Source organism: Lucilia sericata, unplaced genomic scaffold, assembly GCF_015586225.1.
Source record: "Lucilia sericata isolate MDLA Ls3-8-SP2 unplaced genomic scaffold, ASM1558622v1 Contig000289F_arrow, whole genome shotgun sequence".
In the NCBI taxonomy this organism is placed as follows: domain Eukaryota; kingdom Metazoa; phylum Arthropoda; class Insecta; order Diptera; family Calliphoridae; genus Lucilia; species Lucilia sericata.
This window is the reverse complement of record NW_023994314.1, coordinates 217,947-233,699: the sequence shown is the minus strand read 5'-3', so window position 1 is coordinate 233,699 and position 15,753 is coordinate 217,947. Positions and strand designations below refer to the sequence as shown.

General features: G+C 28.9%; 2 protein-coding genes across 4 annotated transcripts in view; one reads left to right on the top strand and one right to left on the bottom strand.

Annotated features, from left to right (window-relative positions):
- The window catches only part of LOC119603299 (ras-related C3 botulinum toxin substrate 1), a 144,651-nt gene that overhangs the window by 8,537 nt on the left and 120,361 nt on the right, over nucleotides 1-15,753 (top strand). The window lies entirely within an intron of this gene.
- LOC119603296 (forkhead box protein O) overlaps nucleotides 1-15,753 on the bottom strand; it is a 103,120-nt gene that overhangs the window by 52,167 nt on the left and 35,200 nt on the right. For all 3 annotated transcript variants that reach the window (XM_037955289.1, XM_037955288.1, XM_037955287.1), the window contains exon 4: nucleotides 15,535-15,749. In XM_037955289.1, the coding sequence (XP_037811217.1) occupies nucleotides 15,535-15,749 (215 nt within the window). The remainder of the gene's footprint in view (nucleotides 1-15,534; nucleotides 15,750-15,753) is intronic.

Here is a 15,753-nt window from a genome sequence, read left to right as displayed (position 1 = left end):
AGGTTCTTATGGAATTCTAAAAGGGACTTGTAGGCCAAGTGGGTCTAAATATGTATATTGAAACTACAGCTTTCAGGAAAATGTATGTTCAATAATGGACTGTGTAAACTGGATTGCAATAAATATGGCACCATTAGAGGTTAACAAAGTCACCGATAGCCGGAAGGTAACTGAGAGTCATCAGGTGATAAGGATAAATCGTAGACCGTATTGGACTGTAAGAGAGCCTTAACAGAATAGTAATTCAGAAGTAAGCTGTGCATTTTGTAGGTACCAGGCTACTCGGGAATAATCGGTAACGAAAGTTATATAAGTTAAATGTTATTCCAGATATTACGGATCTGACGTAGCATGATCTAGTTAAACCCTTCCCATAATCCTATTTGCCTGTTAAAAGGCCAATTATATCTAGTTTGGGTACTCGGGGGTTACAATTATGCACAAATACAATCAGTTGATCACAAATTAGTGGAATATAGGAAAAATCGGTTATACATAAAAGATTATTGGAAAAATTTTTCAGTCGGCCTAAAGAAAGGATCAAAAAGTGGGGATATTCAGCGGTATTTCGGCATTAATAAAAAGGTTTTTAAATCATGACATCAATTATCATCTGTAAATATGTATATAACGCCAACTATAGGGCGCATTCAAATAACAAATCAAAGAAACTTAAAAAAAAACTACTAAACCTGCTAAATCTTAAAATGTCATCCTCTACTTGAACAAAAGTAAGAACTTGACAGAAGCAGAAGAGCTGAAATTTAGAATTATACAACAAGGTAACCAATATTTTACGACATAATACGAAACAACAATAACAAAAACATACATTTTTACATGGCTACAACGAAATGTCAGAAAGTCTTTAGCAAACGAAACATAAAATATTAACAACATAAAAAATTAAATGCCAGAACAAAGTACAACTTAATTATTTACAGAAGAAGAAAAATAAACGGATTTGTTTTTATTATTTAACAGCCACGCCTATTAACTGCAAAAAAATGCGCCCGTTTTTAAACACCAAAATGAATGAATAGACCGAGACTGTAATAAAATCTATAACAACTTCCTTGAAGCAGACACAGTGAAGTCGTTAAAGCAGCGATGGGTAGATCAACAAACAAATTTATGTTAGTGTTGGTAGAAAGTAGTATAAACGAAGTTTTATTTAAAGAAATTTTCAAAAAGGTTTCCTATTTGTAAGCAACTAGTTTGTTATCATTTTTGCATCCAATGCTCCCATACTTAGGATTAAAAACAAATGCCCATGACTGCCTTTGACAAAAGTTGCACAAGTAAAGTATTTGTATATGAAAAAAAAAAGAAACTCTCATACAAAAATTTAAGTACTTTTTAAGTTGTTGAAGAGTCCATAAAAACTATTTATCTTTAGCACTTTACAACCTCCCAGTAGTTTTATTTCTGGCTTGCATCCCCCAATAACTTATGGACTGACTGGCTGACCATAAATATTTATTTGTTCACATGTGTTTGTTCTACTTCTTTTAACATTTTCTATGTGTGGATTTTTTTATGGTCTTTGGACGCGTGTTTGTTAATCCTTTTATTTTCAAGTCTGTTAGTTGCTGTTCCAGCTTCTTTATTTGCAGGATTTTTTTTATGATATTTTAAAGTTTTTTTTTCTTCTTCTTCGTTATGATTTTATTATGAAGTTATTAAATTTTTATGGCCATAATTCTTTTCTTGTTTTTTTTTTTTTAGTTTTATTTTATATTTAATTTAACCATAATTGTATTTTAATAATTTTCATATTTGTGGCCATTAAATGGTCAATATATGGGATTTTTAGTTGTTCATATGTACATATACATATATTAAATTGTTTCATTTTATGGCTTTTTTGAATTTTTTTTGCCTTTTTAGCAAAATTGTCTTAGTGTCTTAATTGTTGACCAATATTTTGTGTTATTTTTAATGACATTTGTTGGCTTTTTCATTTTTATATGTCTTAATTTTTATGGTTCTGAGCTCTTAATGTGATACAGATATAAGTAGATAAAGATAGATATAAAAGTTTATGAGAATTTATGTTCATATTGAGGGCAACATATACATAAAGTTAAAAAAAGAGAAATAATTTCAAAGTTTTTAAATACACATGCAGGCTCTAGAATGCTTTTATGTTTTTTAGAAAGTTTTACATATTTCTAGATTTTGTTAATAGGCTGAGGTCTTTTTAACTCAAGGCACAAAATCAGTCAAGGTCCTTTTTCGTGAAAATAGGGCCAGAGCATTTTGGATATTCTGCAACTCATAATAGTGTTCTACTAGAGTCCGGTTCTCTGTGGTTCTTTTGTCAATCGTATTGAAAACATAGTTTTCTATAATCCATAATAACCTTAGCCCATATATAGATCCAGATCCATTTAAATATTTTAAAAATTTCAAAAATTCATCAATAAAATGTTGTTTCAAAAACTTTATTATTTGATGTACAATTTCTAATAATAATTTTTTTTTTTTGCTGGTGGACTGAAACCTGACCTCTCCCAATACCAAGACCAAGACCATAAAATCTTTAAATTTTAATATTTATTTTTAAAATAATTTACTACGCATTATTATTAACAAATTACAACGAAAATTAAATAGTTACTAAATACCTTTTAATAATTATAACTAAAATTGACGTAATTAATTTCTGCAGAAAATAAACTATAAAAAAAAATTAACTTGAATTTACTGCGATTTTAACTAAATTCTTAAAAACAAACAATAACAAATAAAAAACAATAATATTATTGTTTTTAAAATAGTGTTTTTATAACCTAAACCACTATAGTGGGGAGGTTGGTATTATGCATTTGGGCTGATGTTTGTAGCACATAGAATTATTATTTCTTCATATTCACTTTCTGAAATATTTTAAGGATCAGTAATCTTCTAGTGATCAATGATCTTTTAGTGATCTATGGTCTTCTAGTGATCAATGATCTTTAAGTGATCTATGGTCTTCTAGTGATCAATGATCTTTTAGTGATCAATTTTCTCTTAGTGATCTATGATCTTCTAGTGATCAATGATCCTATAGTGATCAATGATCCTATAGTGATTAATGATCTCATAGTGATCAATAATATTTAGTGGTCTATGATCTTCTAGTGATCAATGATCTTTTTGTGACTAATGACACTCTAGCGATCTACAGAACCAAAGATGATATTGTAGTGATCTATGATCTTCTAGTAATCAATTATCTTATAATGATCAATGATCTTCTAGTGATCATTAAGCCTTCATACAAAAATTACCCAAAACTTCGATGTATAATTATGATCTATGATCTTTTAGTGATCGATGATATTTTAGTGATAAATTATCTTATAGTGATCAATGATCTTTTAGTGATCTATGATCTTCTAGTGATCAATGATCTTTCAGTAATTAATGATCCTCTAGCGATCAATGATTTTCTTCTACAGAACCAATGATGATATTGTAGTGATCTTTGATCTTATAGTGATCAATGATCTTTTAGTGATCTATGATCTTCTAGTGATCAATGATCTTCTAGTAATCATTAAGCCTTCATACAAAAATTCCCCAAAACTGGATATATTCCGGAAAATCTTTATAAAGTTGCTAATTATATCATTACAAAGATTTTCCAAACATTATTCTACATTTGGACCAAGTTTCCTAGAGGTCTTTCTTTAAAAATCCACAATAAAAATATCATATTGAAACTGAAGACCACCGAATATTTATAGGACCTTGAACACCGTAATATCGACTAATTACTACGCTTCAAGTTTCTTGCTCCGAAACGAAGCAGTACTAGGTCTCTCAATTTACGTCTGGACGCAATGTTTCTCTTCCAATGTTTCATTAGAGATGCGAAAAATATTATATAATTAAATCTTAAGACAGTTAATATCTTAATCTAGATTCTAAACTTCTGCATCTATTCGGATATAACAAATCTAAGAAATATATCTAGGCCACTATGGATCCTGTTCTGTGAGTTTTGAGAATGGAATTTAAGACGAACAACTTAAATGTATACAAACTATAAATACTTTTTGAAGATCGGTTCATAATTGGTTTGTTGTAGATCTTTTATATGGATCGGTGTAGGGTATCGTCTAATGGGGGCTTGGCTGACTATACTAAATTACTTGTTATTCTTAGTGTTGTTATAGTTTAATAATAACCACCAAAATAAAAAACAAATGTTAAAAAATAAATAGTTTTTTTTTTACAAGCAGCACATTAAGAAAAAGTGCGCAATAGAGGAAAATAGAAAAAAAATAACATTAAACAAATAATAACAAGAAATACAACAACAATAAATGCACTCATTACAACAACTGTTTGCAAAGAGTATTAACACTTGCTCTACTACAACTAACACCAATACTAATACTATGACTAAAACGACTATGTACTCACGCTCATATTTTGTTTTAATTTATTATTAGTGAATTACACTTGATCAAATGTAAAAAGATGTAGAAGAAGAAAACATAACAAAAGAACAACAATTGCATATACGGTGTGTTAGTAGAGAGGGTTAAAATAAAAAAATGGGGGGCTTGTCTCTTTGCCATGTTAAAAAACCAAAAAAAAAAAATAACAAACACAAAGTACATACATATTAATTTATACATACACTCTATTAAAGTGTGTTTTGAGTACATGTTTAATTGTATGTGTGCGTGTTTCAATCATTTTGTGGTTATAGCAGCTGTTTTAAAAAACGTATATGTGTGTGTCTGTACTTTGTATTAAAATTTAATTTCCGCATTGTATGATTTGTTTTGTTGTTGCTATTTATGCACTTGCATTTTTACAACAACAGTTATAATAATAATAGACATGAAGGTGTTTAATACAATGACATCGAAATAGTAACAATAACAAACAAACTATCAAAAAGAAAATAATATTAATACGTTTTACCATCATGTGACAATTTAAATTGTACTGTATAAACTATAAATTAAGGGGGTGTGTACCCAAGGTTAAATTTTTACACAAACACTCAACCAAAACATTCATTCTCATGCTCGGATTTATTCAAACATACAAATATGTTTGTATGTGTTTGTTTGTTTATTTACATTACATATATATCTTAAATGTTGGGTATTTTTTATGTTTTTTTTTTTTCCTCTATTTCTATTTATTTATATATTTTTTTCTAAATTTAATGGTTAACAGTCAAGACAACTATTTATTTAAATTTTGTGATTTGCCACTTTTCACACAGACACAAATTAAGCGCCACTAGCCATTAGTGTTGTTAACTTTATAGAAAGAAAAAACGCTTATAAAAAAACATAATCAAATTTGAAAATACTTAATTTATTGAAAAACAAACCTCAAAACCTTGGTATTGCTTGAGCATCAGGGTGATTTTCGAAACAGTGCGTTTTACGGGAACTTGGGTCAATTTTAAACCGAACTTGAGAGAGTGAGACATTTTTGTTAATAAATGCTTTTATTTTTAATTTATCTTTTTACATTGATTGTTTATTGACAACTAGTGGCGTCCGGTCCGCATTGCAGGCCCTTGACCCTTGACATGTAAACTCTACACGTATATGTCTATATATCCCTCAAATTTTAAAATATGTAATCGGTTTAGCAGTTCATGTGTAATTGACTGAAAATTAAAACTTCGACGCCATCTGTCGGACAAATTTAAAACTTTACAGTAACACTTCTCACTAGAATTCTATAGTTGAAACGAAAAGTCGACTTTTTGAATTTAGTTAAAAGTCGACTTTTCGACTTTTTTCATTTAAATAAAAGTTCACTTTTTCACTTTTCGACTTATAGTATTTTATAAATAGTCGACTTTTCGATTTTTTTTCGACTTTTTTAATATTTTCGACTTCTTTCGACTTTTTTTCGACTATTTTTGACTTTTTTTCGAATTTTTCCGACTACTTTAGAGTTTTTTTTCCACTTTTTTAAAATTTTCGACTTTTTTTGACTTTTTTCTACTATTTTCGAGTTTTTGACTTATCGACTTTCCGACTTTTCGACTTTTATTTACAAAGTCGACTATTTTCATAGACGATAGTCGAGTTATCGACTTTTTTGGAACAAAATAGTCGACTTCGACTTTTCGACTTTTTTCGACAAAATAGTCGACTTCGACTTTTCGACTTTTTTCGACAAAAAGTCGATTGTTCGATTATTCGAACGTCGATTTATAGAACCCTACTTCTCACGATAGTTAAAAAAATGCTATGAAAATAACTAAATTTTTAAATATATTTTGAGTGCTTTTCATACAAAATTTGAAAGTAAAATTTCCATCCGATATACTAAATGCGGAGGTTAAAGTCATATCCTGAAGGTGATCTATTATGCTAGGAACTGGGGTCAAATTTGAACAGAGTTCGCCATTTTCAATATAAAATATATATTTCAGCAGACAGACGGACATGACCAGATCATCTTAGAATCTAATAGGGACCAAAGAATGCAAATCTGTAATAAAAAAGTAAAGAAACCAATTGCTTCGACTTTGAGACGACTTAATAATTCGCTATTATAACGTCTCTCATATGGGGACAAAAGATTTTCTTCAAACTGAATATTAAGATATCTCGAAAACCCGATGTGTTCACTTTAAATTTTGTTATCCCTTCTTAACTTTTTGATAGGCATAAAGGTCTAAATAATCCATTAAATTTTTCTAAAAGTTTTAGGGTCTTTTTCATAATCATTCAGTTTGATTTCTGGAAGAGGAATATTTGTAGGGAACTGGTTCAATTATGACCAACGAAATCATTTTCATTAATCATAAGCTGTTTTTTTAAAAGGAAAGGGTATCAATTATAGACCGATTCTCCTGAAATTGTGTAGAAATATTTTGTTAGTAACATTAAAGCCAAAAGTGGCTTTATGGGGGTTAAGTTCAAATGTGGACCAATACTTTACGGTATGATTACTTTAACTTGTACCAACAGAAAATATTTATGAAAAGTTTAATCTTGTGATTCAACAGGGTGATTAAATGTAATTATCTAAAAGATTATATCCACCTAAGTTATAAAAGAGTTGCATACTTGTAGGCTTTTTTAATGTTTTGACATGCACAGGGAATTGTTAACATTAAATACATAGTTGAATTTTAATATTATATTAATTGTTTACAAAAGTGTACAGTGTCAATAAATTTTTATCTTGTTAAAAAACAATTAGCAAAATTGAAGCCGGAATATTCTTAAAGTTTTAGGTCAAAATTACAAAATTAACAGTTTTAATTATAACCGCTAAATGGCCTACATTGTTTATATTGTACCTAATGTAATTGCTGCTCAAGTTTGTTTCATTCTATTAAAAGTGTTTTTTTTTTCTACTATATAATGCATACTCGTGTTCTATACTATATATAGTCACAACTACAACTATATATAAGAAATCGTACGAGTATATATATATACATTCATATATGCATTTAATGCAAATATACGTCGAAAAAGTAATACAAAATGCAATTTGATTAACATTAAATTTTCAAAAACGCAAAAACTTGGCAGGCAACTTACACGACACACCAAATACAACAACAACAAAAATTCTAGTATAAAGTTTATTTGCAAAAAAATATCTATACCAAACAAAACGTAGAAATAAATTTCAGAATAAAAAATGTTTACATATAACTTGAAATATTTATTATAATTATTACAAACACATTGATGGAAAAAAATCTAATCAAATGGAAATGAGTACAAGTACTTGTGTTATAGACGTTGTACTCGTATTTAATTTTAATTTTTTTTTTAATAATCGTGATACTCGTTTTTTACGTTTTTTTCAAATACTATAGCAAAATAAAAAAAAATGGAGGGAAAAAATAATTTGCGACATAAAATATATAAAATTTTTTGATTAATAGACTATAAATTGTGGCGTGGAATAGTTGGGTTTTTTTTCATTTCATGGACTGTAAGTATATATACAATTTTTTCATTATATATATTTATAAGGAAAAAGGGAAAGCTGAGAGTGTTTAAATACCCCCTTTACTTCTATGATTTATTAAAAATTTTGCATATTTTTAGGAGTTTAGGCAGTTTTGCTTACAAAAGGTTGATTAGTTGGTTTTGCAGAAATAAGGTTATTGTTTATAATTTATTGGTCAACTAACCAGACCAGTTATAGAAATTGTTAATAGGGGCTAAAACATTTAATAAATGTTGCCTATTTTAAGGCTTTTAATTGAGTTTTGTCATGCACCGGGAATTGTTACTTTTAACTAGTTCTAATTGTTTTAAAAAATTTAAAAATTTTTCATCTTTCCGAGATACAAATTTTTGAAATCTTTTAAAATTGTAAATATTTTTTTTAACAAAATTGCAATTTAATCATTTAAATATAAAAAGCAACCCCGGAGAAAAATTTATTAGTTATTCAACTACTTCTAGAATACACATTAGTTTGTCATTCTATAGTCATTCTACATTTGGTGATTAATGATTTTTTCGAAATAATCAAAACTGGTTCTATGGAATCGTTCAGGATCGAACTTTTATATATCTTTTATTTTTGGAACTAGTTCTTTTTCTACGATTTTTGTTTCAAATTGTTTCGAAACTAGTAAGTATTCTATTGGGTGTATAAGTAGAGCCAAAGTTCCAGTTCTTTGAAATCTCTTTAGAGTACTTTAGAGTAGTAATGGCGACATCAGTTGTACTAAGGTTTGCTGTTGATGTATCTGAATTAGTTCTTATTTAACGTGGAAAATAAGTTAAAGTCTTTCTTATTTTACAATTATAACAGTTTTATAACTTTTTTTTAAATAAATTTTATATACAATTTTTATACGAATTGCAGCAATAATTATTTATTAAATGCGCTGTTAAAATATACAAAAAATACAACAATAAAATATAAATATATATTTTTCACACTATAATAATTAAATTTATTGATCAATTATAACTGCCATGTGTAAAACGCTAGTTGCAATTTAATTATAATTAAAAACGAAAAAAAACACTGAATTTATAAAATCACTAGAAGTTGTCGTGATAGTTGCAGTTTTTTTTTTTTTTTTTTTGTTAAATTATTTATATTATTAATTCTCAATTAATTATGCAAATTTGTTGTTTTAATAAACTCTTTTGTTATTAAAGAAAACTGAAAAAAAAATATTAACTTGAAATTCGAACATTGCTCATGTTTAATACTTGTTTGTGAAAATTTACTACATATTTTTTTTATTAAATTTGTTTGTTTATTTTTTATAGTTTATAAAAAAAATAATTTAAATTATAATAAGTTTATGCTGAACAAAGTGTTTCAATATGACAGTTGAACTTTTTTTAAAAGAACTTTGAATTGATCAACTAGATCTAACGATTTAACAGCTGCAGATTTTTTTCTCTAGCTTTGGTAGTATTTCAATCGGCATGGCTCTAGTACGGTACAGGTCGAAATTTTCAAGATAATTCCTTGAGCCAATAGCCAAGCGTATTGAAAATAGTTGAAATACGATCCCTGAACATAATTTAAAAAGGTCCATTCTGAAAATTACTATAAAAAGAATCCCTCCAGAAAGTGAGGATCGGTCTATATTAAATCCTTGCCTCCATACTAAGGCACTTTTAGGAAATCTGCTTTTTATCCATAAATTGTATAAATTCCATATCAAACGCTTGTACTTACTTTTCAATGACTACTTTATACTATCTGCATTACATTGATGTAGTTTTGTAACGACTTACATATAATCTGATATATAAGTACTTATTTTGAGTTGATTTTCATTTTATTTGATCGTCCATTAGAAACAGTTTTTAAATAATTTTTATACACCACTATAGTGGGGAGGATATTATCCAATCGGCTCAGAATCTGTCTGTCTGTGTGTCTGTCGGTCTGTCTGTATATCTGTCTGTCTGCCTGTCCGTCTTAAAGTATACCAATCGGCTCAGAATCACTTTCTGAGTCGATTTCCGTCTGTGTGTACATGTGAACCTTGTGCGCACTCTACATGTCGCAATTTTCAAGATAATTTGAAATTTGGCACATACTCTTCTTTTCAATAGGCTTCGTCCTTTTAAAAATCGGTCCATTGTTTCGTATAGCCCCCATTCAATCGTATCCCCCGAATAGGGCTTTTGAGCTCATAAATATGTTAAATGTTTTTGTATCACTCCAAAAATCGACAAAAATTTATTTTATATAAGTCTTAATGATTTTCGTTAAGATCGGGCCTCATTTGACCCTATTCCCCATACTAAGTCCCCTTCAGAAAATAACTTGATGGTCAAAATTCACTTATAAACACTAATATCACGATGATATTCTGCATACATATGTATGTAACTGATGTTATGTACCAGAATTTATAAGAATAAGACCATATTAACCCCCTGCCCCCATATAACGTCTCTTTTAGAAAATCTTGTCAAGAAATTGTTAAAATATTTCTGAATTGAGGTAAAAATTAATTTAAAATTCTTTATTATTAAAAAATAATCTAATTTTGTAACATAATCACTGGTGTAGGGTATCATATGCACGACTATAAATTCTTAATTGTTTTATATAAATAAGTGTCATTGTTTGTCCCACGACATTTAAACGGAGAAAAGGCAAGGATAATAATAATAATAATAATTCTGTATTTAAAATTCACTTTTAAATCCCTTAAAATTGAGTCATCCTAATATTAACTTATTAAATTACAAATAATTAAATCACACAAATATTAAAAAAGATGCAAAATCATTATAATTAATAAATAACAAAAAATAAAAATACAAAAAACTGCAACAAGTAAACAAATAAAACAATATTAATGACATGCACTCGAAAACCAAAAAACAAAAAATTAACTGAATCAAACGTCAAAAGCAAATAAACAAGAAAATATTTGTATTTGTTTAAGATCAATAATAAAATTGCTGTTAAAAAACAATAATATCTTTTGATATACAATCACACAATTACAAACGAAAGTCAAATAGTGGTAACAATGAGGTATTGCCAAAAACAACTACAAAACAACAAATACAATTACAAAGTTACATATAACAACTGCAAGTAACAGCGTCGTCGTCATCAGCATTATCATCATCATTTTTTATGCCGGTCAATGGAAAATTTTTCAATAATAAACCTCAAAAAAAAGCGCAAGAAGAGAAGAGCAAAAACCAAAAAAAGAAAAACAGGTTGCTTTGTTAAAAAGTTCCTTTATTGAGTTCATAACAGGCAACAACAAAAGTAAAAAGTATCAAAAACCAAAAAAAAAAAAAAATTATTTAAATACAACTACATGTGTATGCATATAAAAAACACATAACCCCAAAAAATATATACATATAAACCAAGCCCCCTTTTTTATATAGCAACAAAATACTGGGTATAAAATTTAACTGTAATTGTGGTTTGAAGAGGCAAAACCAGAGAAGTGGTGAGAGTTTTTAACATCATGCAATTTTTTATTATTGCATGCGTATAAGTAATTTTTTTTATTGTATGTAATGATGAGTCTGTATTAGTAGGGCCTGCATTTTTGTTTGTAACAATAAAATCTCATGTTTAATTTAATGACGTGTAAATATGTATGTACGTGTGTGTTTACGCATTTATTTATGCGTGCTCTTTTTTTGCTACTAGCTGTTTATAGTAAAGCTGTAAACATTGTTTAAATTCCTAGCACTTGTTGCTCTATTGTTGTTGTGTTTTTGTACCTATTTTATTTTAATACTATTGTGTAAAATTTATGGTCTGGCCCCAAATACTTAACTGCGTTTGCCCCACATACGATTGCCTGTCAAAGGCAGAAGTTTAAAGGAAACTAATCAATCTATTAAATAGTAACAAGACTAGACAATAGGCAATAGACTTGGGAATTTGTAGTCAATAGCGTATTTGAGACTAACCAATAAAGGAGTTAACAGCCTAATCCATAAAGTAGTCAACAAACTAAACCATAGGTAGTCGATATACTAGTCACATACTAATCTATATATTAGTCCATAGTCTACATAGTTTTGTCTATCTGGTAATCTATAATTTCTCCATAGACTAGTCAGTGGTCTAGACTAGTAAGTAGACCAGTCCATAGACTACTCAAAAAACTTGTTAATAGTATAGTCCATAGATTCATAGACTAGTTTATCTAGTCCATACACCAGTTCATAGACAAGTTCATAGGCCAGTTAATTGACTAGTCAAAAGACTAGTTAATAGATTAGACAGTAGACTAGTTCACAGACTGGTCCACAAACTAGTCCACATAATAGTTAATAGTATAGTCAATGATCTTGTCTACGGACTAGTCCATTACACTAGTTAATAGACTACACCATAGCCAAATACATAGACTAGTCTATATAGCAGTCCATAGACAAATACATTGACAGTTAATTGACTAGTCAATAGACTAGTTAATAGATTAGTCATTATACTAGTTCACAGACTGGTCCACAAACTAGTCCACATAATAGTTAATAGTCTAGTCTATGAAATTGTCTACAGACTAGTCCAATAGACTACACCATAGCCAAATACATAGACTAGTCTATATAGCAGTCCATAGACAAATAAATTGATTAGTCCATAGACTAGTCAATGGTATATACAAGGGTATAGTTCATAGTTTAGTCAATAGACCAATTTGTCAGTAACTAGTCCATATACCACTTAATAGTCTAGTCAATAAACTAGTTAATGACTAGTCCTCACACTAGTGCATATAACCAAGTCAATAGACCAGTTCATAGACTATTTACTAGACAAGTTCATCGATCAGTGAATGTACTAGTTTATAAAATAGTTCACAGACTAGTCCATAGACCAGTACATAGGCAGTCAGTGGTCTAGTCCATAGAATAGTCCACACTCTAGTTCATAGAATAGTCGACAGACTAGGTTATAGACTAAGCAACGATCTAGTCCTTAGACTTGTCTATAGAACAGTCCATTGATTTGTTAATAGGCTAGTTCATGGACTGGTCCCAATTAAACTAGTCCATTATTTTAACATGGTGAAGACATTGGAGGCAAGTACTTACCATGATTGTTTATAAGTATGGTATTAGGAAACTATATACTACGATCGCCTGCAAATAGGGAGTTTAGTCCGAGAGAATACGTCCACTGCATCTACTACACAGAGGTAAAAATAAATATACACGCCTGGTATCAAATTAACACCAAATTTTTCAATAACATCTGTTGTCAAATATATACATACATACAACAACAACAACATGTAATGTTGACCACGCACCGTTGTCAACAACGTTATAAGCTCAAAATCCGTTGTCAATAGTGAGCTTACCACGTTTGTTAACTTTAGACAACGGATGTGCATAAAATTTAGATTGTGACAACGAATTATTGCAATGTTGACAACGTTGCGTGGTCAACATTAGATGTTCTTGTATATACTTGACAATGGATGTTACTGCAAAATTTGCTGTCTATTTGGTACCAGGCGTGTATATTTTTTTCCCTCTGTATATTAGTTTTTTCAAATAAAATTAATTTTTATAATTTTTGTAAAAAAACATACTGTTGTAGCAGTCATACAGGCAGTATGTAGTAGTCATTGAAAAGTAAGTTCTTGAGTAATTACAAGTCATTACCATATTTTTGCTGGGTATGTAATCTAAGAATCAATGAGACCTTCTCTGCATATTTTTTATTTAATAAACTGAACAGACAACAACAAATAACAATACATATTTATCACAGACCAAATTTATCGCCATTATTTTAAGGAGGCTCTTTTAATAAAAAATTTAATTTACTCAAGTTTTTTTTACCGAAAATTTTACTGTTTGTCATTGTTTTTTTTTTAAATATTTATTTCACATTGTTTAATTTGTCTGACTTTTGGTCTGGCTTTTTGCCTTAAACATTTGTTTACACAATAAATAATAGCTGGTTGTCAAAATTGACAACAAAATTTTGTTGTTAAACAAAAAAAAAGGACAGTTTATCATTTTTCCCATGGGAGTTGTTAAATCGAAGATGGCAAACCAAAATTAAAATTCAAAATTTATTATTCTGTAAGCAGAAGTGTTAATTTCATTTGTTTGTCCGTTTTGTAGGTTTGTTTTCATATTTTTGACGTTGCATTCGTTCGTTTATCAGTCTAAATGTTTGTTTACATTTTGATATTGTTTTTGTATTTTTAAATTGTTTGTAATTTTTTTTTAGCATTTTATTATTATGTTTATTTATTTTTTCATTTTCATTTTAAAATATAAATCTTATTTTCAATTTTCATTACTTTTAAATGTGCATTCTGAACTGAACTTGCAAGATGAACACAACAACAATAACAACAACATTCAACCATAATTCAAATTCAAGTTCACGGCCATCATTTGCTTACTCATCACTGTCATCGACTTTTTATATATTTAGATGTATGTATGTACTATGTACGTAAGTACGAAACGAATGAAAGATACAACAAACAAAAAAATACAATAATAACAAATACGTTGACTTAATTGATTTTTTTTTCGCCGTTTTGTTAATTTATGCAAATTTGTAAAAAAAAGATTATAAATTAAATTAGTATTAAACGGAGGTGAAATTTGCAATTTGTGTTTAGTACTTTTTTGGTACTTTCTTGTGAAATAAAAACATTGTTTTTATATCAGAACCTTGAAATTTTTGATGATCGAACAGACAACCGGCTTTAACAATTTATCAGTACACAGAGGGAAAAAGAAATATACACGCCTGGTACCAAATTGACACCAAACTGTTTATAATTTTTCAATAACATTCGTTGTCAAATACGTACGTACAAATACGTACGTACAAATACGTACGTACAAATACATACGTACGACAACACTATGTAATGTTGAAAGCGTTGTCGTTGTTGAAATCTAAATTTTATACACATCCGTTGTCTTAATAATAACAAACGTGGTAAGCCACTATTGACAAACAATCCGTTGTCAATAGTGAGCTTTCTTAGATTTCGACAACGAATTGTTGCAATGTTGACAACGTTGCGACATAGTGTTGTCTTACGTATTTATATACTTTGACAACGGATGTAATTGAAAAATTATAAACAGTTTGGTGTCAATTTGGTACCAGGCGTGTATATTTCTTTTTCCCTCTGTATAAAGTCTCATTTTTAAAAATAAACATGTCTGATGCATAAATACCATTTAGTACCACTTTATCCCCTTAGATCATATTTTTATCCCTCTAGATCATATATTTTGGGCGATGACTTTAAAATAAAAGTTTAATCTCTATTTTATCTCCTTATGGAATCCAGTTTATTCATATTATTAGCAAAAATTATGTTAGAAGTTCTTCTTGGTACTTTTAAAAAAGTACCCAAGAAAGTACTAATCAATTTTAAAAATTCCCTTTTAACCATAACCAATGATGTTTTGTCTTCAGTGTATAAAATTTTAATTAATTTTAAGTATAGAAAATATTCCTAAAAAACTCTGGAACTTTTACGTTTTGGTACTTTTTTTTTTGGAACGATTTTGATTTTTCTTTTATTATAAAAAAAGAGAAATAGAAATTTCCTTAACTCACCTTCCAGCCCGCACTACTATTCGAATCACCTTTGTCCTTAAAATACGGTACATTATGTACCATCCATTCATAGATCTGGCTCAGGGTCAAACGTTTATCAGTGGCAGAACCAATGGCATGTGTTATAAGATCAGCATAAGATAAATTGCCCCAGGCATTACGACGCGATGAATTCTTTTTGGCGGCACTCACATTAGGAACAGTTTGTTGTGAATCTAA